The sequence below is a fragment of the Lepus europaeus genome, chromosome 13 (genome assembly GCF_033115175.1).
Source record: "Lepus europaeus isolate LE1 chromosome 13, mLepTim1.pri, whole genome shotgun sequence".
Taxonomy (NCBI): Eukaryota; Metazoa; Chordata; class Mammalia; order Lagomorpha; family Leporidae; genus Lepus; species Lepus europaeus.
In genome coordinates, this window is record NC_084839.1 from 69645857 (window position 1) to 69668802 (window position 22946).

General features: G+C 49.4%; 1 protein-coding gene across 1 annotated transcript; it reads left to right on the forward strand.

Annotated features, from left to right (window-relative positions):
- The first annotated feature begins 9335 nt into the window (after window positions 1–9335).
- On the forward strand, window positions 9336–21131 carry MTHFD2 (methylenetetrahydrofolate dehydrogenase (NADP+ dependent) 2, methenyltetrahydrofolate cyclohydrolase). Its single transcript, XM_062209681.1, has 8 exons — window positions 9336–9450; window positions 14123–14307; window positions 15286–15408; window positions 16062–16214; window positions 16944–17051; window positions 17836–17928; window positions 18510–18635; window positions 19946–21131. Exons 1-8 carry the CDS (start codon window positions 9350–9352, stop codon window positions 20107–20109), a joined length of 1053 nt encoding a protein of 350 aa, XP_062065665.1. The 5' UTR covers window positions 9336–9349; the 3' UTR covers window positions 20110–21131.
- Window positions 21132–22946: the final 1815 nt, after the last annotated feature.

Genomic DNA, 22946 nt, shown 5'->3' on the forward strand with positions numbered 1-22946 from the left:
AAAAAAAAAAATTTTAGGTGAGTATTTGACCAAGGTGTCAACGTCATCTACTTAGGGATCAAAGATTAGATCTGGTAGTAAGAGAGACAATGTTCATTGCTGCAGGGCAGTTGGTCTCCCCTCCACCCCACCCCAGTAGGGGCTACACAAAGATTGGGGAAGTTTCAGTCCCTTCTTGACTCAGCAGGCCAGAGAGATCACCGCACACCATCTGGTCACAGCAGGTGTGGGAAACAGAAGCCAAGCGACATGTTTTAAAGCTGCCAGTTAATCACTCTCTCTTCTGAAACTCTCCCCACCCGCAGTCACGCAGTCACCCAGTTCCGCTTCTGAGCTCCCTGGGGCAGGATTTGCGACCCTGCATTTTTGCTTTGTGTAAGTAGTGGTGCCATCATTTGCAAAGCTCCTGCTCTCCCCTGACAACCTCACCCGGGGCCCCTGTGGACGGTGGGTTCCTGGCCCTCCCACGTGGTTAGTCCTCGGGTGCTTGTGTTTTAGCCCTTGTCACAAGTGGGTGAAGAAGTGAGCTGCTGAGATGTCCCTGCCCATTGTCTCTGGACTCGGGTCACACGCTGTGAAAGAGAAATCCCAGTTTTTCAGGCACTGAAGTCTCACGTGGCACAAAGTCATGCGAGAGTTTCCACTTGGAAAGTGGTTTTAGGGGCAGGTGGTTCGGGTGTCCACACTCACATCTGAGAGCCTGGGTTCTATTCCTACTTCTGGCTCCTGATCCCAACTTCCCACCAATGTAGACCCTTGGGAGTTAGCAGTGATGGCTCAACTAATTGGGTTTCTGCCACCGGATTAAACTCCTGGCTCCCACCTTTGGCCCAGCTGAGCCCAGCTGTTGCAGGTATCTGGGGAGTGAACCAGAATCTGGGAACGCTCTCTCTACCTCTACCTCAGATGTCTAAAGCCCAAAATCAGACCTCTGTGTCAGCCATATACATTGGTGAATAAAATGTATAGCCTTGACCTTCCAGGAGTTTATATTCATTTGGAGAAGATAATTAATGATTACATCAATAGATGATGTACAGTTACAAACTGTGGTAAGTACTATGAGGAAATGCATGGAACTCATTAAGATTGTGTGACTGCTGGCGGTCTGCCACCTGCAATGCAATGCCATCATCCCATATCTGTTCAAGTGCCGGCTGCTCCACTTCCTATCCAGCTCCCTAATGCACCTGGGAAAGCAGCAGATGATGGCTTAAATACTTGGGCCCCTGCCACCCATGTGGGAGAACCAGATGGAATTCCAGGCTCCTGGGTTTGTCCTGGCCCAGCCCTGGTTCTTGCAGTCATTTAGAGAGTGAAAACTCTCTCTCTGTCTCCCTCTCTCCCTGTCACAGTGCCTTAAAAAAAAACCAGTGTGTCTGACAGGAGAGACCTAAAAAAGACTAGAGTTTTAGAGAGCTCAGTTAAGCCAAGTCCTCAGGAGACAAATTTGCCATGTGAGAGAGAGAAGTGGTCTGCATAGAAAATAGCATATGCAAAGCTTTGAAGCCAGTGAGCCTTTGTGGTGATCAAGGAACTGAAAGAAGCCAATGTGATGGAGGAAGCCAATGTGGTAGGCAAAGGGGGAAAGTAAAGGAGGTGAAGCCAGCCGTCAAGAACCTTCGAAGCAGGGTGACCAGCTGTGAACAGATCTCCAGGAGCTGTGTGACACCAACTCCTGTATAAAAAGTGAAGACAGTTAAGAAGTTACTATACTTGTCTGGGCAGGAGAGGAAGTTGACCTGCACTGAGTCAATGGAGAGAGGTAGAGGGAAGTGAGACATACTACGAGCAGCCAATAGCTGATTGTCCCCATGGACTGAGATGGAAAACACAGGAAGGAAATGCAGCTTTTGGGCATAGAACAGAAGTCTGTTCTGATTGCATTAACTCTGAAATGTCAGCTAGACAGGTACCCACAGGTCTGGAACTCAATAAAGAGACCCAAGTGGAGATGAACTCGCGAGTTAACAACATAGAGGTTTACAGCCATGACAGTGGTTAAAATAGCTGAGGGCAGGGTGGAGAGTAAGAAAGGCCAAGACAGAACCTCGGAACTCTGATATATACACATTTTATTTTACTATTTTCCCCCTGTAATTATGATAGTGTATTTTTTTGGGGGGGAGATTATTTGTTTTAAAGATTTATTTATTTACTTGAGCGGCGGAGTTACAGACAGAGGGAGAGACAGGTCTATCATTGCTGGTTCATTCCTCAAATGGCCACAACAGCTGGAGCTGAGCTTATCTGAAGCCAGAAACCAGAAGCTTCCTCTGGGTCTCCTACGTGGGTACAGGGGCCCAAGCACTTGGGCCATCTTCTACTGCTTTCCTAGGCTACCAGGAGGGTGCTAGTTCGGAAGAGGAGCAGCTGGGACTCGAACCGGTGTCCATATGGGATGTTGTCACCGCAGGTGGATGCTTAACATACAGCGCTGGCCATGGAGCTCTGATATTTAAAGGCCATGTAGAGAAGAAACTTGCAAAGGAGTTTGAGGAGGAGCAGTCAGAGAAGTAGGTGCCAAACAAGAAGGGAGTGTTAATGATATAGGCAGGCAGACAGGATAAAATGGATTAGATTTGTTGGGGCGCGTGGCCTTCGTTTCGGGCCGCCCGCGCTCTCTCGCTCTCTCCATCTTTGCTTTGCTGCTTCTGCTAAGCTGCGTGTGGCTGCTCATAACTAACTGCTCACTGCACCTGGTTCCTGGCCTGCTCTCTGCTTGTTGCATCCACTTGTCAGCTAAAGTAGAATATTACAAAGACCAGTGACAGTCACACATGAACTTTATTGCAAATGAGAGGCAAGAGCCAGCGACCAATCGGGACCAACACTCCTTACCAGAATGCGGCCCCAACAGCGAGTTACACAGTTTTTTATAAGTATTCTGTTCACTAGGGCTCACAATCTCGAAACCCTGGTATGCGGTGAACAATAAAAAATCCAGAATATGGTTGTAAGATAACAGTTAACAATAACAAACCCAGGAACAATAATAAATCCAAGATATGGTTGTAAGATAATAGTGCAGGGTGCATTTCTGTCAAGTTAATTCCTTGGAATTTGGGCCCACATAGTTTCAGAAGATACACCCTTAGCCTTTAGCAAGCAAAGCTGATATGTACAGAAGCAAGAGATCTGCAATTAGCTTTTAGCTACACTCACTCCATTCTGATATTGACTCTACACCCCAACTTAATTTCCGGACTTTTATTTCTCCTTTAAAGCCCTCACTCCCTGATACATCTCTCTCACTAAATAAAAGGCTTAAAAAAACTGACCCGACCATGCTGCCTGGTCTATTTGAGCCAGTACGCAGAATTCTCTGAATTTGTGGCAAGAACTCACACAGCTTATTAATTTCAGAAATATGGATAAGCAGATCGGTTTCATTATAAAGGCAAAAATCTGTTTAAGAAGAGAGCAGATCAGCTCTACCAAACGACCTTGAGCGTCCTGGAAGACACAAACTATCCATGTGGTTGTTACGGGTGAAACCACGGCGGCGGCATCGGAGACACCGTTATTACCTCAGATCTTTGTCTCACATGGACGACAAGCGAGAGATTTACGAGCAAGATTTATTAGAGTCAAAGACCCCCACCCAGAGCAGCACCGAGGGGAGCTCCAAGAGGAAAAGACCCGGAGGGCCGGTGATGCTGGGGTTTTTAAGAACAATTTGGGGGAAGAGAAAAAAAAAAAAAAACCTTGACATTCAGTTACAAGGCAGGGACAAAACCCATGGAAAGACCTGATTTACAATCCCATCTGGCTCGCTCCTGATAAAACAGCCAGAGTGGGATGGGTAACTTGTTTCTACAATAAACTGTGAGCTCAAGAGGGTGGAATCTCCACTCTTTTTTGCTATTCTCATGGTAAAATGGGAAACTTTCAAGGAGTAGGCAGGCAGTTTTGATTTTGCAAACGACAACCCCTGGGGGAAAGCAAGCACTCTGCACCCCTGTTAACCTGTTAACCTGTTAACCTGCCTGACGCCTCACAGGGTGACCTTGGGAAGGGCTTCTGACTGTTCTCGTTTTCAGGCTCTCCACAGCCTCCTTCAGTGCTGTCAGGGTGGAGCCGGTTTGGCAGGAGCCAGATGAACTGGTGAAAACCCACTATCTCTGCAGAGCCTCCCCCTGAGGTGTAGTGACAACAGATGGCCATAATAACAGGTGTAGATCCATTGGCTGCAATTGGGATTTTCTTGTTTTCTTTATGTTTCTCCTCGCAGCCCCCTCCCATCCCCTCTCTCAGAAACCCAGCCCCATCCCCTACCCTATTGTTAGTTTCAGAAATGGACTTTTGCACTGTTGACTTCTTTCCTTTTCTCTTAAAGTTAAAAACTAATGTTTTGGTGTCTTAAAAAAGGAAGGAAGTTGATTTGAAAATTACATTTGCCATTTACTAGCCTGAGATCCTGGGGAGGTTGCTAACCTATGTCAATTTTTTTTTTTTTTTTTTTTTTTTTTGACAAGCAGAGTGAACAGTGAGAGAGAGAGACAGAGAGAAAGGTCTTCCTTTTGCAGGGTTCACCCTCCAATGGCCGCCGCGGCAGGCGCACCGCGCTGATCCGAAGGCAGGAGCCAGGTGCTTCTCCTGGTCTCCCATGCGGGTGCAGGACCCAAGCACTTGGGCCATCCTCCACTGCCTTCCCTGGCCACAGCAGAGAGCTGGCCTGGAAGAGGGGCAACCGGGACGGAATCCGGCACCCTGACGGGGACTAGAACCCGGTGTGCCGGCGCCGCATGGCGGAGGATTAGCCTATTGAGCAGCGCCGGCCCTAACCTATGTCTTAATGAGGATCATAGTAGTATCCTTCTTTATAGGATTATTGTGAGGATAAAATCAGTTATTAAGCATAAAACACTGGGGCTGGCGCTATGGCATAGCGGGTAGAACTGCCGTCTGCAGTGCTGGCATCCCATATGGATGCTGGTTCAAGTCCCAGCTGCTCCACTTCTGATCTAGCTCTTTGCTAGATGGGAAAGCAGTAGAAGATGGCCCAAGTCCTTGGGCCCCTGCACCTGTGTGGGAGACCTGCAGGAAGCTCCTGGCTTCAGATCAGCTCAGCTCTGGCTGTTGCGGTCATTTGGGGAGTGAACCAGCGGAATGGAAGACCTCTCTCTCTGGCTCTACTTCTCTCTGTAACTCTGTCATTCAAATAAATAAAATAAGGAAAAAAAAAAAAAAAGGATGACAATCAGTGTTTTCCACAACAGTTTTTTGGTGCTTCTGTCAATCATTTATTCATTTATCTTTAAACTCTTTGGTAAAACAGCATCTCTTATATTTAAAACAATCACCACAAATTTTTTTAAATGGTAAACATTTAATAAGAGCTTTTTAAAAAAATATCTTATTTATTTTATTTGAGACGTACAGTTACAGAGAGTGAAAGGTAGAGACAGGCTGGCGCCGTGGCTCAACAGGCTAATCCTCCGCCTTGCGGCGCCGGCACACCGGGTTCTAGTCCCGGTCAGGGCACCGATCCTGTCCCGGTTGCCCCTCTTCCAGGCCAGCTCTCTGCTGTGGCCAGGGAGTGCAGTGGAGGATGGCCCAAGTGTTTGGGCTCTGCACCCCATGGGAGACCAGGATAAGCACCTGGCTCCTGCCATCGGAATAGCGCGGTGCGCCGGCCGCAGTGCACTACCGTGGCGGCCATTAGAGGGTGAACCAACGGCAAAAGGAAGACCTTTCTCTCTGTCTCTCTCTCTCTCACTGTCCACTCTGCCTGTCAAAAATAAAAAAAAATAATAATAATTAAAAAAAAAAGGTAGAGACAGAGAAAGATCTTCCTTCCATTGGTTCACTCCCCAATTGGCCGCAACCATCAGAGCTGGGCCGATCTGAAGCCAGGAACCAGGAGCATCTTCCAGGTCTCCCATGTGGGTGCAGGAGCCCAAGGATCTGGGCCATCTTCTACTGCTTTCCTGGGCCATAGCAGAGAGCTGGATTAGAAATGGAGCAGCCGGGACTAGAATCGGTGCCTATATGGGATGCCAGTGCCGCAGGTGGAGCATTAACCTAGTGCACTTCTGCGCTGGACCCTAATAAGAGTTCTTTTTAGAAAGCATACCAAAAGAGGAGGAAAAAGAAGAAAAGGAAGGAAGATGAGGCTGTCCAGTGGGGCTCGGGGTCTGTGGGCCCCTTCAGACAGAGGCAGAATGTCCTTCACAAACAGGCTGCCAGCTGTGGCGGGAAAGCCTGTCTCCAGACCAACTGGCGTCTCCCCCACTAACAGCATCTTGTGCCTCATGTGTGACCTTGCAGTTTTAACTCACACCTTCAGGTTGGGTGCCAGCTTTCACCCACAGCTGGCAAGGGAAGGGGCTGAGCCCCTATGGAGACAGTCTCCAGGAGACCCCCGCTATCTCCATAAGCCCCAAGCCAATCAACATAGGTATGTGAAGCCCCCTATCCAATGGGCACCCCCAGTAGGATAACTCAATGAACAGCCTTAAAACCCGGCCCTTCCTCAAAGCCAGTGTCTGCTCGGGCACTCCGCCTGCTCTCCTCTCGGACCAAACGCTTTCTCTGTCGCTTGCCAATCAAAGTTTCTGCCTCTTTGCAAATTGTTTCTGGGCTTTTTATTTCTATCCTAAGCTAAGGAAAAGAACCCACGGGACTCGCTTCGGCGACTGGTAATAGAAAAGTTAGGTTGGTTGGAGGGCGAGGGAGGCAAGCAGGGAGGGATGCAGGGGAGGAAAGGAAGGCTTGTTAGAGCGGAACCTTCAGGAAGCACTCTTTCCTCAAGTGTTCCGTGGCCTTGGCAGGGGTTCCTTGTGCTGCACCCTGGCCAACACACTCTGCCAAACACCCTGTCTTCAGTCACAATGCGGTCATGTAAGCGAATGTACAGTACTTGCTGTTAGAGAGAAAGGGACATTGTGTCTGTGACTTACATTCAAACGGTTCAGAAACAAATAACAATACACACTTGTAGGCATGAGCTTCCTAGGGCTGCCCTGACGAGACACCACAGGCCGTGTGGATTAAACAACAGAGATTCATTTCCTCACTGTGCTAGAGGCTGAAGTACCAGGTCAAGGTGCTAGCGGGATTGGTTTCTCGAGTCCCTGTCCTTGGCCTGCTTTCTGTGTCATGACCTTCCCTCTCTATCCTTTTTCATATCCTTTATAATAAACTGATTACAAGTGTTTTCCTGGTTTTCACCAGCCATCACAGCCAATGTAAGTGAACCCAAAGAGACAGTGTGTGCCTTGACTTATAGACCATTGATTAGAGGTATAGGTGACATCTTTGTGATTGGCATCCAAAGGAGGGGGCAGCCTTGTGAGACTGAGACCTTAAGCAGTAGGATGTGATGCTATCTCCAGGTGGCCCTGTTGGAATTGTCTGGGGGAGAATTGCTCGGTGGGGGAGCGTGTGGGTAGGGAGTAGACAATTTTGTCCTCTTATAAGCATTTGTGTGTACGTGTTCCTGTTTAATTCTTGTCACAACTCCATGAAGTAAGTTCTGTTATCATCACCATCTCACAGATGGCGGAACATTGGCACAAGAGATTTAAGGAACACGGGAAGTGGAAGAATGGCGCCTGGACTCAGTCTGGCAGGAGAGCCGTGTGTTAATATGAGCCGCCATCCATTGGCAGACACGGGATCAGCACCATCTCCTCTAACCCAGTAGTGCTGTGAGGTAGCTATTACATCCCCAGCTTGAGAGGCACGAACAGACTCAGAGAGACTTGGCCATCTGCCCAAGCTGGATGAGGCAGGCTTCACCTTGGCTTACAAGTCAGCGTCTCTAACCCAGACATCAGGAGGGATTGGGACCTCACGGGTGCAATAACTTACACATGCGAATGGCTGAGAGCGAGCAGCTGGGCAGAGGAGTTGGCAGCTAAACTGTGAGAGCATTCTATATTTGGAAAGAGCCATTCTATATTTGGAGGAGCCACAAAGCTATGAACTGCAGCTCATCCCATGACTGGTAGAAATGCTGTCGTGAATGACTTACCCCAAGAATCAAGGGTGCCTTTGGGGCCGGAGCTGTGGCGAGTTGTGTAAGGCTGCTGCCTGCAGTTCTGGCATCCCATATGGCCACCAGTTAAGCTGCTCCACTTCCGATCCAGCTCTCTGCTATGGCCTGGGAAAGCAGTGGAAGGCAGCCCAAGTCCTTGGACCCCTGCACTCGGTGTGGGAGACCTGGAAGAAGCTCCTGGCTCCTGGCTTCAGATCGGCACAGCTCAGGCCGTTGTGGCCATCTGGGGAGTGAACCAGCGGATGGAAGACCTTTCTCCCTCTGCCTCTCTGTAACTCTGCCTTTCAAATAAATAAATAAATCTTAAAGAATAATAAAGGGGCCGGCGCTGTGGCTCAATAGGCTAATCCTCCGCCTAGTGGCGCTGGCACACCGGGTTCTAGTCCCGTTTGGGGCGCTGGATTCTGTCCCGGTTGCCCCTCTTCCAGGCCAGCTCTCTGCTGTGGCCCAGGAGTGCAGTGGAGGATGGCCCAAGTGCTTGGGCCCTGCACCCCATGGGAGACCAGGAGAAGCACCTGGCTCCTGCGCCGGCCGCGGCGGCCATTGGAGGGTGAACCAACGGCAAAGGATGACCTTTCTCTCTGTCTCTCTCTCTCACTGTCCACTCTGTCAAAAATAAATAAATAAACAAATAATCAAGGGCCCTTTATCATCTCAGAGCATTTTCTAAGTAAGGATTATATTTTTTTTTGCTTGTTTCCCACCCAACTTTCACCCAATTATTTTGACACCCATTGATGATCCTGAATCAATTTCTACTATGATTTGGCCAAGTGATGATTTTATTTTATTCCCGTCATTGTACATATTCATAAGGTGTAATGTGTTAATCTGACGTTTGTATACAGTGTGCCAAATAACTAACTCCATTCTCCATCCACTGGATATTTATGTATTTGTCGGTATCCTACCTGGTTCTTATCCTCTCCTCACGGTGCCTGGCACACTGCCTGGCTCGCAGGAGGCGCTCAGATGTCTGTTCAGAGAATGAATGAACCACCTCTTGCTCCTGCGGACCCAGCTCCGGTGACGTCAGCTGCATCAGGCAGGGGCTTGACTTCCTCAGCCAATCACCGCATGCTACTGGGTCTTCCGCGCCTCCCGGAGCCTTGCTCCTGGCTCTTCTTGCTCCAATCACGAGCAAGGCCCTACGGGGCGTTGCTTACGTTCGATGAAGATAACCGATTGGCTCTTTCTGCGCCATCGAGGCCAATGACAGCCAGCGAAGCCGGGCAAGGAACCAACGGGTGCTGGCAGAGGGCGGGGCTTGCCACGCGGCGCCGGTATAACCGAGCGACCCGCGCGCGCGCGCGCTTCCTCCCGGCCTAGGCACCGGTGCGGGCCATGGCTGCGGGTTCTCTGTGGTGCGTGCTGGCCGCCCGGCTGCTCCGGCCCGCGCAGAGCCGCCACCTCCGCCATCGCCCCTTCCACCTCGCGGCAGTTCGGTGAGTGGGTCCGGGGCTGGGTCCGCGCGGAAAGGCGGGAGGGGCGGCGGCCGCCCGGGCTCCGCGGAGCGCCGAGGGATGTCCTTGCTGAGCATCCCGGCCCGGCGGTGCGGCGCCCGAGGGGGTGTGGCGGGGGGCGACGCTCGCTCTGCGGCCGCGGGCCCGGGGTTCCGAGGGTCTCCCGCGGGCTCGGGGCGGCGCCCGGGCTCGGGGCCAGTTCGCCGGCGGGCAGGGGCCGGGGGGCGCTGGGACGCCCCGGGGGGCGTGGGAACTTAACGAAGGGAGCCCACCGGAACCCGCCGGCCGAGCCGGGGTGTGCAGCCGAGCGTCGTCCCAGGGGAAGCAGGAGAGCCTGCTGGGCGAGCGCGGGCGCGGGTTCCCCCGAGCAGCCTCGGGCGAGCCGCCCCTGGCCGGGACCCTAGCGGCCGCCGCGGTCGGTGCAGTCTGATGAAATCCCCGGGCCCGCTTGCTCGCCGGCACCCGCGCTCCCTCCCCCGGGGGCGTGGCTCGCGCTGCTCGCCCTCTGGCCACCCGGGCGTTGACTGCAGCCCACCCCGAGCTGGCCAGTGCCAGGCTGAGGTAGCCAGGGCCTGGGGGAGGGGAGAAGAATGGGGGCGTTATTGTGCCGTAAGAGTTTCAGGTTTACCAGACGCAGGGTTCTGCAGAGGGTCAGTGATGCTGGTGGCATGCTTTTATGAATATGTGCAGCTGAAAGTGGTTAGGATGGCAAATTTTATGTTATTTGTACTATAATAAACAACAAAAAAAAAGTCTAGGAGGAGATGACTGAAAGCTTTCTTTGCATTTCTTTGGACGGGGTTGGGATGGGGGGTGGAATCTTTAGGTTTTCCTGAACTTTCTGGTCCTCAAACTCCCTTCTATTTTTTTTCTCTTTCCTTTCCATCTTATTTGAAAGGCAGAGAGGCCGAGAGGAACACAGAGATTTTCCGTCTGCCGGTTCACTCCCCACAGGGCAGTGATAGGGCTGGATCAGATGGTGGAAGCCAGGAGCTGGGAATGAAATTTGGGCCGGCGGCAGGGGCCCAGGTACTTCTGCATTAGCAGGAAGTGGGCTGGATCGGAAGCAGAGCAGCTAGAACTTGAACCAGACACTTAGCGCTGGGATGCAGGCGTCACAGATTGCTGTGTCGGACGCTCACCCCTCACCCCTCACACTCTTCGTTTTTGTTTTGTTTTGTTTTTAAGATTTATTATTTGAAAGGCAGAGTTACAGAGAGAGCAAGGGAGAGATCTTCCATCTGCTGTTTCATTCCCTGATAGGCCACAATAGCCAGGGCTGGGCTGGTCTGAAGCCAGGAGCTTCTTTCAGGTCTCCCATGCCCATGCAGGGTCCCAAGCACTTGGGCCATCTTCACTGCTTTCCCAGGCCACAGCAGAGAGCTGGATTCAAACCAGTGCCCATATGGGAGGCTGGCATGGCCTGCTGCGCCACAGTGCCGGCCCCTATCCTCAGTTCTGTCTTCTGTACAACAGTTATTATCGTAGCTTACAGGTAGCCTTGAGAATAATGCGGCTAAAATTCTTAGCAAGATACCTGGTGTTTACTAGATGTTAGTGCTATTCCCCTTTGTGTCTTTATTCAACATATCAGAACTCTTGCCAAGATAACTTGAGTTGTGAAATACTAACTTTCTCCATGGAAAACGACAGTACTGAAAGCTACTGAATTAGGAAAATGAAGATGCTACTGACTTAGATTTTCATCTTGAGTTTTATTTAAGTAGTCCTCTTCTTCCTAGTCTGTTGATTCATTATTTTAATTCAAAATTTTCCAAGTGCATCTATGAAAGCATTTAATTCCTAAATAAATGCTAGCTAGTAGAATTACAGTTTTACTGGTCTCTCTCCCAGTTTATTTGGGGGCAGAAGAGGTGATGGGAAATTAGTGACTCAGTTGTGGGCTGTGTGGTTTTGGAGAGTTCTGGGGAGCAGAGGAGGGCTGGGCCACAGTTACACTATGAAATCTGGTCATTGCATTGTGGCTTTGTTTTTGGCTTGTGTTACTCTTGGATACTTTTTTTTTTTTTTTTTAAAGTAAATTGGCATAACATCCAGAACTTGCCTTTGGTAGCAAAGATTGGGGCTTGGAACATTGGCTTCTTCCAGAACCCTGTGTCCTTAACTTTAGTGTATCACTTTTAGTCCAAATGTGCTGCTACCATTTTCCTTAAGTTTACTGCTTCCAAAGCAACTTTGCAAGAGGGGCCAGCTGAGTCCTGCTCACTGAATATTTTACATATACACACAGTCTGTCTTCTTGTGAGTATGTATAAATGTATCTCTTGTGTGTTAAGGATATGTGTATGTGCATCTATGTGTGTATGTGTGTGTGCATCTTGTGAATGTATGCAGTTGTCCCTTAATATCCATGGGGGATTGAAATCAAAAACCCTCAGATGCCCAAGTCCCTTGTAAACAATGACAGTAATATTTGCGTATATGTACGCACATCCTTTCGTACACTTTAAATCATCCCTAGGTTACTTATAAACCCTAATACAGTGTAAGTAGTCCTCTTGCTGTATTATAGGGACTAATCCTAAGAGAGAAGGGCTGTATGTGTTGAGTACAGTTATGTACATAAAGGACATGGCAGCAACAAGGTAACATTTTTTTCCAAAAATTCTTGACCCCCGGATGGTCGGGTCTGCAGAGGGGAAGCCCTGACCGCAGCCAGGAGGAGCTGGTTTTATTGAACGGACGTGCCTGACCCTCTTGAGTTCCATTCCATTCAGGGAGATTGGCTGCCCGAGCCCTCTCCGAGTAATCCTGCACTCCATGGTGCTCCGGGGCGAAACATGTTTCTGACCTGGGCAGAGTATTCTGGGTACTAATAGATCGGCAATGTTGCCAGGGTTACTTATACAGGCAAAGGCTTTTTAACTCTGAAATGGATTTGTAAATACTAATATGTTTTCAGTTTTTTTTTTTTTTTTTAGGATTTTTTATTTATTTGAGTCAAGTTAGAGAGAGGGAGGGAGAGAGAGAGAAGTCTTCATCCGCTGGTTTACTTCCCAAATGGCCATTATACCCAGGGCTGGGCCAGGCCAAAGCCAGGAGCCTCGAGCCTCCTCCAGGTCTCCCACATGGGTTCAGGGGCCCAAGGACTTGGACCATCCTCTGTTTTCCCAGGAGCATTAGCAGGGAGCTGGATGGGAAGTGGAGCAGCCGGAACACAAACTGGCGCCCATATGGGATGCCAGCGTCAGAGGTGGTGGCTTGACGCACTATGCCACAATGCTGGCTCCTCAATTTCTCACTACCATTTCTTGTCATTATTCCCGAAACAACACAAAGCAACAAGCATTTGTATAGCATTGACATTGTATTAGGTGTTGTAAGTAATTTAGAAATGAGGAGGATGTGTCTAAGTTATATGCACATTTTATAGAAGGGACCTGAGCATCCGGGGATTTTAATAACCATGGTGGGGTGGGGAGAGTCTGGAACCCTGGTGTCTGTTCCTGGAGATATCGAGGGACAGCGGGTCTCGTAGGGGCAGGTGTTTGTTTGGCCCAGTGGTTAAGTAGTTGCTTTGGACTCCCGCATCCAGGAATGCCCGGTTTGAGTCCCTGCTCCTCCATGCCTACCCAGCCTCCTGCTAATGTGTGCCTTGGAAGGCAGCAAGTGATGGCTCCTGTACTGGCGTTCTTGCCACCCACACAAGAGATCTACATTGATTTCCAGGCCTCTGGCTTCTGCCTGGCCCAACCCTGGCTGTTGCAGGCTTTTAGGGAATAGACCTGTGCATGGAAGACTCTCTCTGTTTCTGTCAGTCTGCTTTTGAAGTAAAATGAAAAAAATAATAATAGAATTAAAAACTCTAGGGGCCGGCACTGTGGTGTAGTGGGTGAAGCCGCCACCTGCGGCGCTGGCATCCCATATGGGCACCGGTTCGAGACCCAGCTGCTCCACTTCTGATCCAGCTCTCTGTTATGGCCTGGGAAAGCAGTAGCAGATGGCCCAAGTCCTCGGGCCCCTGCTGTCATGTGGGAGACCCACAGGAAGCTGCTGGCTCCTGGCTTCCGGTCAGTCCAGCTCTGGCTGTTGCAGCCATTTGGGGACTGAACAGCGGTTGGAAACCTTTCTTTCTGCCTCTGCCTTTTTAACTCTGCCATTCAAATAAATAAATAAATATTTAAAAATAAAATAAAAACTCCATTAGAAATATAAAATAAAAAAGTCAAAGCACCCTAAAAACTAAGAGGCAGTCAGCTAGCTGAGAAATGACTGGAAACACAACTGAATGCTGATGGCATGAGCAAAATTAAAGTGCAAATGAATATAAGAGAAACTCAAACATCGTATCGGCCTGGTGACTGGGAGACAGTGGTGTAGAAGGTGGCGCGTAGACGCTGCCGCGAGAGCCAGCTTGGCCACGCACGAGCCGGCAGGAACTTAAACTCCTGCGCTTTGGATTCCAGATACTGTCTATTTCCATCAACTCTGTCCCACTCAACATGAGGCTGGACACAGACTGGCCCCTTGGAATCTGCCCTTCCGATTTCAGCTGTACTCAGATTGGGCACCAGGAATTTTAATCCAAGTGTTAAGTGTTGGCTATTCAATAACAGCTTCTTGTAGTCTTTGCTTGGCCTTTTACAAAACTTCCGGTTATTTGGTTTTGTGACTCCGTCATTGCCTTCTGCAGAAATGAAGCTGTGGTCATTTCTGGGAGGAAGCTGGCCCAGCAGATCAAGCAGGAAGTGCGGCAGGAGGTGGAAGAATGGGTGGCCTCGGGCAACAAGCGGCCACACCTGAGTGTGGTCCTGGTGGGCGAGAATCCTGCCAGCCACTCCTACGTCCTCAACAAAACCAGGGCAGCTGCTGACGTGGGTAGGTGTCACTGTTAGACCCTGACTGCTGTCCATCCAGGTTTGCCTGAGCCCAATGCCATTGCCATGTGCGGTTCCTTTTCCTAATTTGAAAACCTGAGTGGAGGCGGCCCGTGGGGTTGGAGTTGATGCACCGTTTGCCGGGAGGAAGCGCGCTGGCTCTGCCGGGGCTGCTGGCCTGCGCTGGGAGGAATGTGCTTGGTATCCGGGAGGTCTCCCGGGTATAAGCTCAGTTCTGGGTCTTAACACTGAACAGGGGGCCTTGCACCGATTGCCACCTGCCTGCCTTGAGCAGTACTGAGCGACTGCGACGTGGGGACGTCTGCAGTGTGACGGGCTGGGGGCGGGGTGGTGAAGCTTGCACAACAGGCTGCTGGGAGGCCTCCGAGACGGCTGACACCACAGACAGATGTGAAGGAAATGACTGAGACGTCTGGGAAATAGCTGTCTCTCTCTTCGCTGCTTCCAAAGCCAGGCGTGCAGGTGGGCGGTTTGTGGTGCCCGATTGCTGGGACTGCAGACCGGAGGTGGGTAGGTCGGGTGTGCCTCTGCCCGCTCCTCCCTGGGCCGGTGGGCTGAGCCCCCGGTGCCTCCCCTCTCCGCGGAGCTGGGCAGAGCTGTGGATTGAGGCATCACTGAACACCGTAAAGACCTCTAGACCAATAGGAAGCCGTGCCTTTTTTAAAAGACACTGGGAGGTGGCATGGTGGAACCAGAAAGCCTGGCCGTGTCAGCACTGGCTGGGGGCCCTGTCACCTGTAAGATGTGGTCAATGACTGAGGATTGCGTGGAACCGTGTGCAGCCGGTATTTTCTAGGGGATACATTTGTGCAGTTCCTTTTAAGCTATTTGTGGGCCGGTTCGGCTTTTTAGCAACCAGGGCGGGGATGATAAGAAGCCTGTCTGAGCAAAAGCATGACCAGCACCATAGCAGTGCTCATGGGATGCCCTAGTGTTTAAAACCTCGACATTGTCGTAGGAATCAACAGCGAGACGATTGTGAAGCCAGCTTCCATCTCAGAGGAAGAACTGTTGAACTTAATCAACAAGCTCAATAACGATGATAATGTAGACGGCCTCCTGGTTCAGCTGCCTCTTCCAGGTGGGTTGTGGGTTTGGGGTCCTAATGATTTCTGAGCAGTGGAGAGGCTTCGTTACATGCAGCCCCTCATGTGGGGTTCATCCAAGGCAAGGCCAACTCGGGCGAGTGAATATTTTTTAAGAAATGAGATGGGGGCCAGTGCCTGCGGTGCCAGCATCCCACGTGGGCGCAGGTTCAAGTCCCGGCTGCTCCACTTCTGATTCAGCTCCCTTCTATGGCCTGGGAAAGCCGTAGAAGATGGCCCAAGTCCTTGGGCCTCTGTGCCTGTGTGGGCGACCCACAGAAGGCTTCTGGTTCCTGGCTCTTGGCTCCAGATCAGCTCAGCTCCCTGCCTCTGTGGCCATCTGGGGAGTGAACCAGCGGATGGGAGACCTCTCTGCTTCTGCCTCTGTGGCTTGGCCTTTCAAATAAATAAATAAATGGGATGGACTCATTCTCCACTGAGATCTTGAGACAAAAGGGCAGTGGGGGGAGCCAGCTGTGAGAGAGGATCTCGCTGGGTCTTGCAGGGTGTGGGTTCCTTCTGCACAGTGAAGAGACAAATCAGGGTGGTGCCCGGAGGCAGGGGCGTGGATTTGCGCGGGAACCCAGGCAGGCTGGGGTCGCAGTGCCGAGTCGGCATACTGACGGCGGGCCCCTGCCTTGTGTTTCAGAGCACATCGACGAGAGGAAGGTCTGTAACGCCGTGTCCCCCGACAAGGACGTGGACGGCTTCCATGTGATCAACGTAGGGCGCATGTGTCTGGACCAGGATTCCATGTTACCCGCCACCCCCTGGGGGGTGTGGGAAATAATTAAGCGAACGGGTAGGTACGGCCCAGAACTGTATGTCTGGGTTAGAGTTAGAACAGATGCTCTTGCAGGCGGTAAGAATGCCTGTGGTCCGGGAGTGGAAACCCGCCCCTCCTCCGATCCCACTCCCGGCAGCGGACCTCTCCTAGCAGCTCCCTGGACAGGTTTCGCCCTTCAGTCCAGAGCCTCAGTGAAGGAGACTCGAGTCGCAGAACGTTTCGTAGCTGACACGGTGCTTACTCCTGCTCTCTGTGCCCTCGCCATGCGTAGAAGTGCTAGCCCAGGTGACCGGGCAGGCAGGAAGCGCAGTAGCTCCTCCACTGGCACCTGGGGCCGGGGGTTTGGCACCGTTGCTGGGATGTCGCATGCCACTTGGGGTGTCTGGGCTCAAGCCCCGGCTCTGCTCTGCAGGCCAGCTTCCTGCGCATGCACATCTCGGGAGGCAGCAGGTGCTGGCTTAGGTGCTTGGGTCCCTGCCACCCATGCGAGAGGCCCAGATTGTGTTCCCAGCTCCTGGCTTCAGCCTGTGCCAGGTCTGGCTGTTGAACAAATTAAATAAAGGAAAGTTAAGTTCCCTGTCCTTGTGTCCTCGCTACAGGACGGCTGGTCCCTAGCCCAATGCCCATATACTTAAAAAAAAACAACCCTGAATTTATATCCTGGGCCACCTTCCTCTTCCTTTAGTGCGCATCCTAAGACAGGCTGGCACTGTTGCTAATGGACATATTTGAATATTTTCGTAGGCATCCCTACCCTGGGGAAGAATGTGGTTGTGGCTGGAAGGTCGAAAAATGTGGGCATGCCCATTGCAATGCTGCTGCACACGGACGGGGCGCACGAACGGCCCGGCGGTAAGGAGCCTGGCCCCGCAGCGCAGTCTTCGCGTCCCTCCTGGGAGAGCCTCTGTGGCCTTCCCGGGCAGGTCTGGATGTTTTAACCTGGCTGTGCTTTGTGTTTGCTGTGATTTCTTAACAGATACCTAGACAGTAACCTCTGGGGAGAAGCGTTTCTTTATTCTTCATTGGTTGTGGAACTAGCCTGAGAAATAAATTTCGAATATAAGTGTGGTTGTACATGATTAGACTTTTTCAGTTAATGACTTTGGTAGTTGGAGCTAAGAAACAGTTCTCAATTTGAAGTTAGTATTTAGTAGCAAAAACATCTTGGGCCATTGCAGAGGAGTAATTGATGATTGTAATATGTAGGTCATATTTTTCTAATTTTAGCTGAAAGAAAGCCTCGTAAGTCAGTTATTACATGTGACTACTGTAATTATGACCTTACATGATTATGTTGGAAATAAAACTATTTTCCAGAAATCTTTTACTATACTTAAAAAAAAAAAAAAAAAAAAAAAACTTGAGTGATTCTAAAGATATTAGAAAGGTAAAATTCTTGAAAGTCTGCTTAACAGGAAGACTGTTAAAAGTTACGTATGTTTCCAGAGGCCAGAGCTAGCTAGGACCAGTGGGTGAGAGCTATAAGAAACCGGGTATTAACTTTAAGATGTAAAGGACATTCCGCTGTCCAGAAACTGCAGCGCAAGCTTTATCTCAGTTTTGAGAGATGCGGAATTTCGGCAGGGATTTGACCATCTTGATTCAGCAGTCAAGACGACTATTTTTTCCTTCCTAGGCGATGCCACTGTTACAATATCTCACCGGTACACTCCCAAAGAGCAGCTGAAGAAGCACACCATTCTTGCAGATATTGTAGTAGCTGCTGCAGGTAGGAACGCCGGGTGAGGGGAGGAAGGGCTTCGCCTCGGACGACTGAGGTCCCACCTCTTGTCTCAGAGCTGCCCGCTGCCATTCCATCCTCACTCCCCTGCTATTTACAAAGCCGCTCCCGGCTGCTCCACTTCCCATTCAGCTCCATGCTAATGTGCCTGGGAAAGCAGCCTAGGATGGGCCCCTGCCACCCGTGTGGGAGACACGGAAGAAGCTCCTGGCTTTGGCCTGACCGAGCCCTGGCCATTGCAGCCTTTTGGGGAGTGAACCAGAGGATGGAAGATTGATGTCTCTCTGTTAACTCTGACTTTCAAATAAATAAATCTTTAAAAAAAGATGCGCCTAGAATAGAGGCTGGAATACTGGTTTCTGGCATTCCACTGTGGACTGGGTGTTAATAACTGACCTCACAATATTTTATGCACCGTGTGAAGTTTCAGTGGTTTCTTGGTGAACAGTTTCCATAGGTTTTTAATAAAATTACGCTAGTTCGTCCAGGTCTGTTGAAATTGATGTAAGGAAGCACATGGCAGGTGGGATCTCCTTCCCAGCCCAGTCTCCCACCCTCTCTATCTCCAGGCATCCCGAACCTCATCACCGCAGATATGATTAAGGAGGGAGCAGCAGTGATTGACGTGGGAATAAACAGAGTTCAAGACCCCGTAACCGCAAAACCCAAGTTAGTTGGAGATGTGGATTTTGAAGGTAAATGGCTTCATTTTTAAAAATATAAAACTAATACATGCTGTTTTTAATGGACACTTAGGACATTTTTTTGTATTTAACTTTTAAACTTAGGTTATCCCGGTAATACCACTGAAAATGTTTAAAGTTTTTCATAAGAATTGAGAGAAATCCTTTTAAAATTTTAGCCATTCTAGGATCATTTAGGTATATCATAAAATTATTGAGAGCAGGGATAAACTTTTTGGGAGCTTTTTTCCTAGGCTTATGCCCTAATTGAAATGGATTTGTTAGTTCTGACAATTCCGAATGCTTCATGAAGTGATCTTCTGTTTTAAACCACCAAGTCTCCTAGAAAGTGTTACAGATCTCTCATTTTCATTTAGAGGAGAGATCACAAACCTGGAATGTTAAAATGGTCCAAGAAAAAGCCATATTTCCGTCATTTAGAACATGTTAGATTCCTCCTTTCTGTTCGTCAGACGTTTGTATGAATTTTATGCTGACAGTCCTATTTCTAGCTTTTTGTTTCTGTTAGAGCAGGGAGACTCAAGTCTAGGTATCTAAATGTTTTCCCGTTCAGATCTGGCTTTAAAAAAATGTGACTTCACACTCAGTGTCCAGAAAATCACTTTGCTTGCTGCTTCGGGCAGATTATTTTTTAAGATTAAGCAAATGTAGGCAGGTGTAATGTTCATTATTATAGTTATACCTCCCACGCAGTTAACCTACCAAGATGATTCTTTTAAAATCTATTTCAGATGGAGGGAAATATGACTAACAATTTACAGGTTATTTAGATTTACAAATATTCATTCAGCAGTCACATATTATGTGCATGTTATTTCTTCGTGCGTTCAAAAACCGTTACTCCTGGGGGTGGTGGGCATTCGGCCTAGCAGTTCAGATGCCACCTGGACTGCCCGCATCCCGTACTGTGGTCCCTGAGGTCAAGCCCGGCTTCCTGTTAGTGCACACTGTGGAAGCAGCCGTTGCTGAGTCCTTGTCACCCATGAGGGAGACCTGGGTTGAGTTCCTCCCAGATTTGGCCTGGCCTAGCTCCAGCTGTTGTAAGAATTTGGGGAGTGGACCAGTACAGGGAAATCTCTGTCTTCCTGGCTGTTTGTGTGTCTGTCAAAATAAATAAAAATTTAGAAGTAACAAATTCTTACCCTTGAGTAATGTGAATGTGATTTTTTAAAATGAATTTGAAGTTTCTGAAGGTGCTTGTGCACACTGTTGCTCTTTCTCCGCACACGTCTTTCATCTTATGTCAAAGCACACTCATGCCCTTTGCCGTAAGCAGACTGCCTGTCTTTGTTTCTGCGCAGGCGTCAAGAAGAAAGCCGGTTACATCACCCCAGTCCCTGGGGGTGTTGGTCCCATGACTGTGGCCATGCTGATGAAGAACACCATTATTGCTGCAAAGAAAGTACTGAGGTCTGCAGAGCAGGAAGTGCTGAAGTCTAAAGAGCGGGGAGTGGCCACCAATTAACTGTTGAATCTGCGCGCTGGCGAAGCACTCCAAGCCAACCCAGGGAGCAAGCGGGCCAGCAGAAAATGCAATACTTTTATTTATTCTCCTGAGATGGTTTAAAATGATGCTGTGTATTTATTCAAGGCTCAAGTGGGTGGATGTTTGCGCATATGGCTCTACAAAACCTCACCGGGGAGCGTTCCAGTGTCCCGCTGGGTCGTGTGCTCCAGCCCAGAGAAGCCAGTGACCTCGTGATTAGCTTGGGAGACCCTGTCACACTGATAATGGATGCCCGACTCTGTCAAGCCACTACAGTTGAAAATTTGCCTTTTCTTGGATTGCATTTCCTAAGTGCTATTCCAGTAAGAGCTGATCTCATTTTAGGTTCCAAACCTTTTGAGTTCAGCTGGTCAAACCAAAGGAAAAGTGCTGCTACGGAGAATTAGGGCAAAGGCGAAATTTAGGAAGTCATGGCAATTAAGTCTAAAACACCCACATTTCTGTACACGTTGACTGATCACTAGATTTGTGTAAAGAGAACCAAATTGGATGGGGAAGAAGACTACACGTTGGTGCTCCTGAGCTGTCTCTGTGGCCTGGTCAGACCCTGGGGAAGCGGGTAGTGTTGCTCTGTTTGCTGTCAGCCCTCCTCCTGCGTATGTTATCCTTCTGCGCCCCTCCTCCCCGTTTTTGTTTTCTAGGTTGAAAGGCTTGTTTTATAAATTATTCACGTTTCTTCTCATATCTGGATTGGCTGTGTCCTTTGGTAATTCTTGAAACTGACTTTTGGAAAACAAAACTTGGGCTTGATAATCATGAGGGCAGCTTGTACAAGTATGCAACTTCCTTGTCCACCAAAGACACGCCAGCAGCGGCCTGCTTCTTCGCATGTACCCTGTTGGCTTTCCCAAAAGATTTTTAAGAGCTCGAGTTAATACTGAATTTAATCAGACTTTCTGATTAGAGGGTGTTTTTTTGTGTGTTTTCAATAAAACACATCTGTGGTGTGGAATGTTTCTGAAATCCTGCGTCTTCCTCCTGCTGTACCTAACCAGATACAATTTTTCCCACTGGATATAATGAATCTAGATATTTGGTAATACCCATTCCTACAACAGATTGGTTTATTTTATTTTTTATCTTGGCATGAATTTTTTTTTTTTAAGATTTTGACAGGTAGAGTTAACAGACAGTGAGAGGGAGAGACAGAGAGAAAGGTCTTCCATCTGCTGGTTCACTCCCCAGTTGGCTGCAATGGCCAGAGTTGGTCCGATCCAAAGCCAGGAGCTGGGAGCTTCCTCCAGGTCTCCCACATAGGTACAGGGGCCCAAGGACTTGGGCCACCATATACTGCTTTCCCAGGCTGTAGCAGAGAGCTGGACTGAAAGACGAGCAGCCGGCCAGCGCCATGGCTCACTTGGTTAATCCTCCACCTGTGGCACTGGCATCCCACATGGGCGCCGGGTTCTGGTACAGTTGCTCCTCTTCCAGTCCAGATCTCTTCTGTGGCCTGGGAGTGCAGTGGAGGATGGCCCAAGTGTTTGGGCCCCTGCACTCACATGGGAGACCAGGAGGAAGCACCTGGCTCCTGGCTTCGGATCAGTGCAGCACCGGCTGTAGCGGCCATTTGGGGAGTAAACCAATGGAAGGTAGACCTTTCTGTCTATAACTCTGTCAAAAAAAAAAAAAAAAAAAAAAGAGCAGCCTGGACTAGAACCGGCGCCCATGTGGGATGCCAGTGCCACAGGCGGAGGATTAACCCATTGCGCCACAGTACGGCCCCCCAAATTGCTTTAAAGACCTATGAAGAAACCAGCATAGTCCTTTCAGTCTTACATTCCAGCAGGAGCTAGGAATTTGGTCAGGAAGATTCATCTAAGGGATTACGCTTGTTCTGAGGGCTTGCTAAACCATGAGTTCAAGCTACACGTTGCTACCAAGGATTCCTGATGTGCTTGCCAAGTTCACACCCTCATGTCCTGGTGTGTCAGCGTTAGTCTGACATTAGGTGTCTGCTGTGCATATTTTGAGACTGGGATGGGTCCTCCCCAGGTTCTTAACCAGAGCTGTGTATCTGGGCTTCTGTGTGGGCTGAGGTGGCTCCAGCTCTAGGCAGCTTGAGGCAGAAAGAACAAGAACCATCCAGAACTGACCCACTGCCTCCTTCCTTGCTCTAGCTGGTTTATCCTTTCTGGGAGATGAAGGACAGTGTGCTGGGATATTTTTGTAGGTGAGCTACAGCTCACATCTATGAGCCAGGCTTGCTCACTCACCTCAATTACTAAGCATGGGGTGCGAGTGGCAGACAGGACGAAGTTTTATTGAATGAGTTATATCACAGGTGGAAAAAAATTACCTACTTCCAGTATGTCTACCTCTTAAAAACTATGGAAATTAAAATGTTTGTGTATATACAAAATATAAATGCCGTTTAAGGTAAAAATTACAGTGATCAATTTACATCAACAAATTAACATGGTAGTTTTACAGTTTGATTAATCACGCACATTTACTCCTGAATCCGTAACACTTCTACAGTTTGGACAAAATGCTATTCCCAGTCAGTCAGGCTCTACAACAGATGTTCCAGGTAGATCGTTAGCTCTCCCAGGATTGGTGCAGAGGAAGGCAGAGAATTTAGACATAAGCTCAGGTGAAGTTCCTGGGTTCACGAACAGCTAAGTAAACCTGCTGCTATCGCGGAGGGGCGGAGGTTTAGAGCCATGGCTCTTGGCAGTATCCCTCGGGAGGGCGCTCCGAGAGGAATTGAAGTCAAGACCACTCAAGGACTTTATGAACTGAGCACTCTACTAGGCTCTGAGGATTACACAGATGACTATTTACCTGTTCTGCTA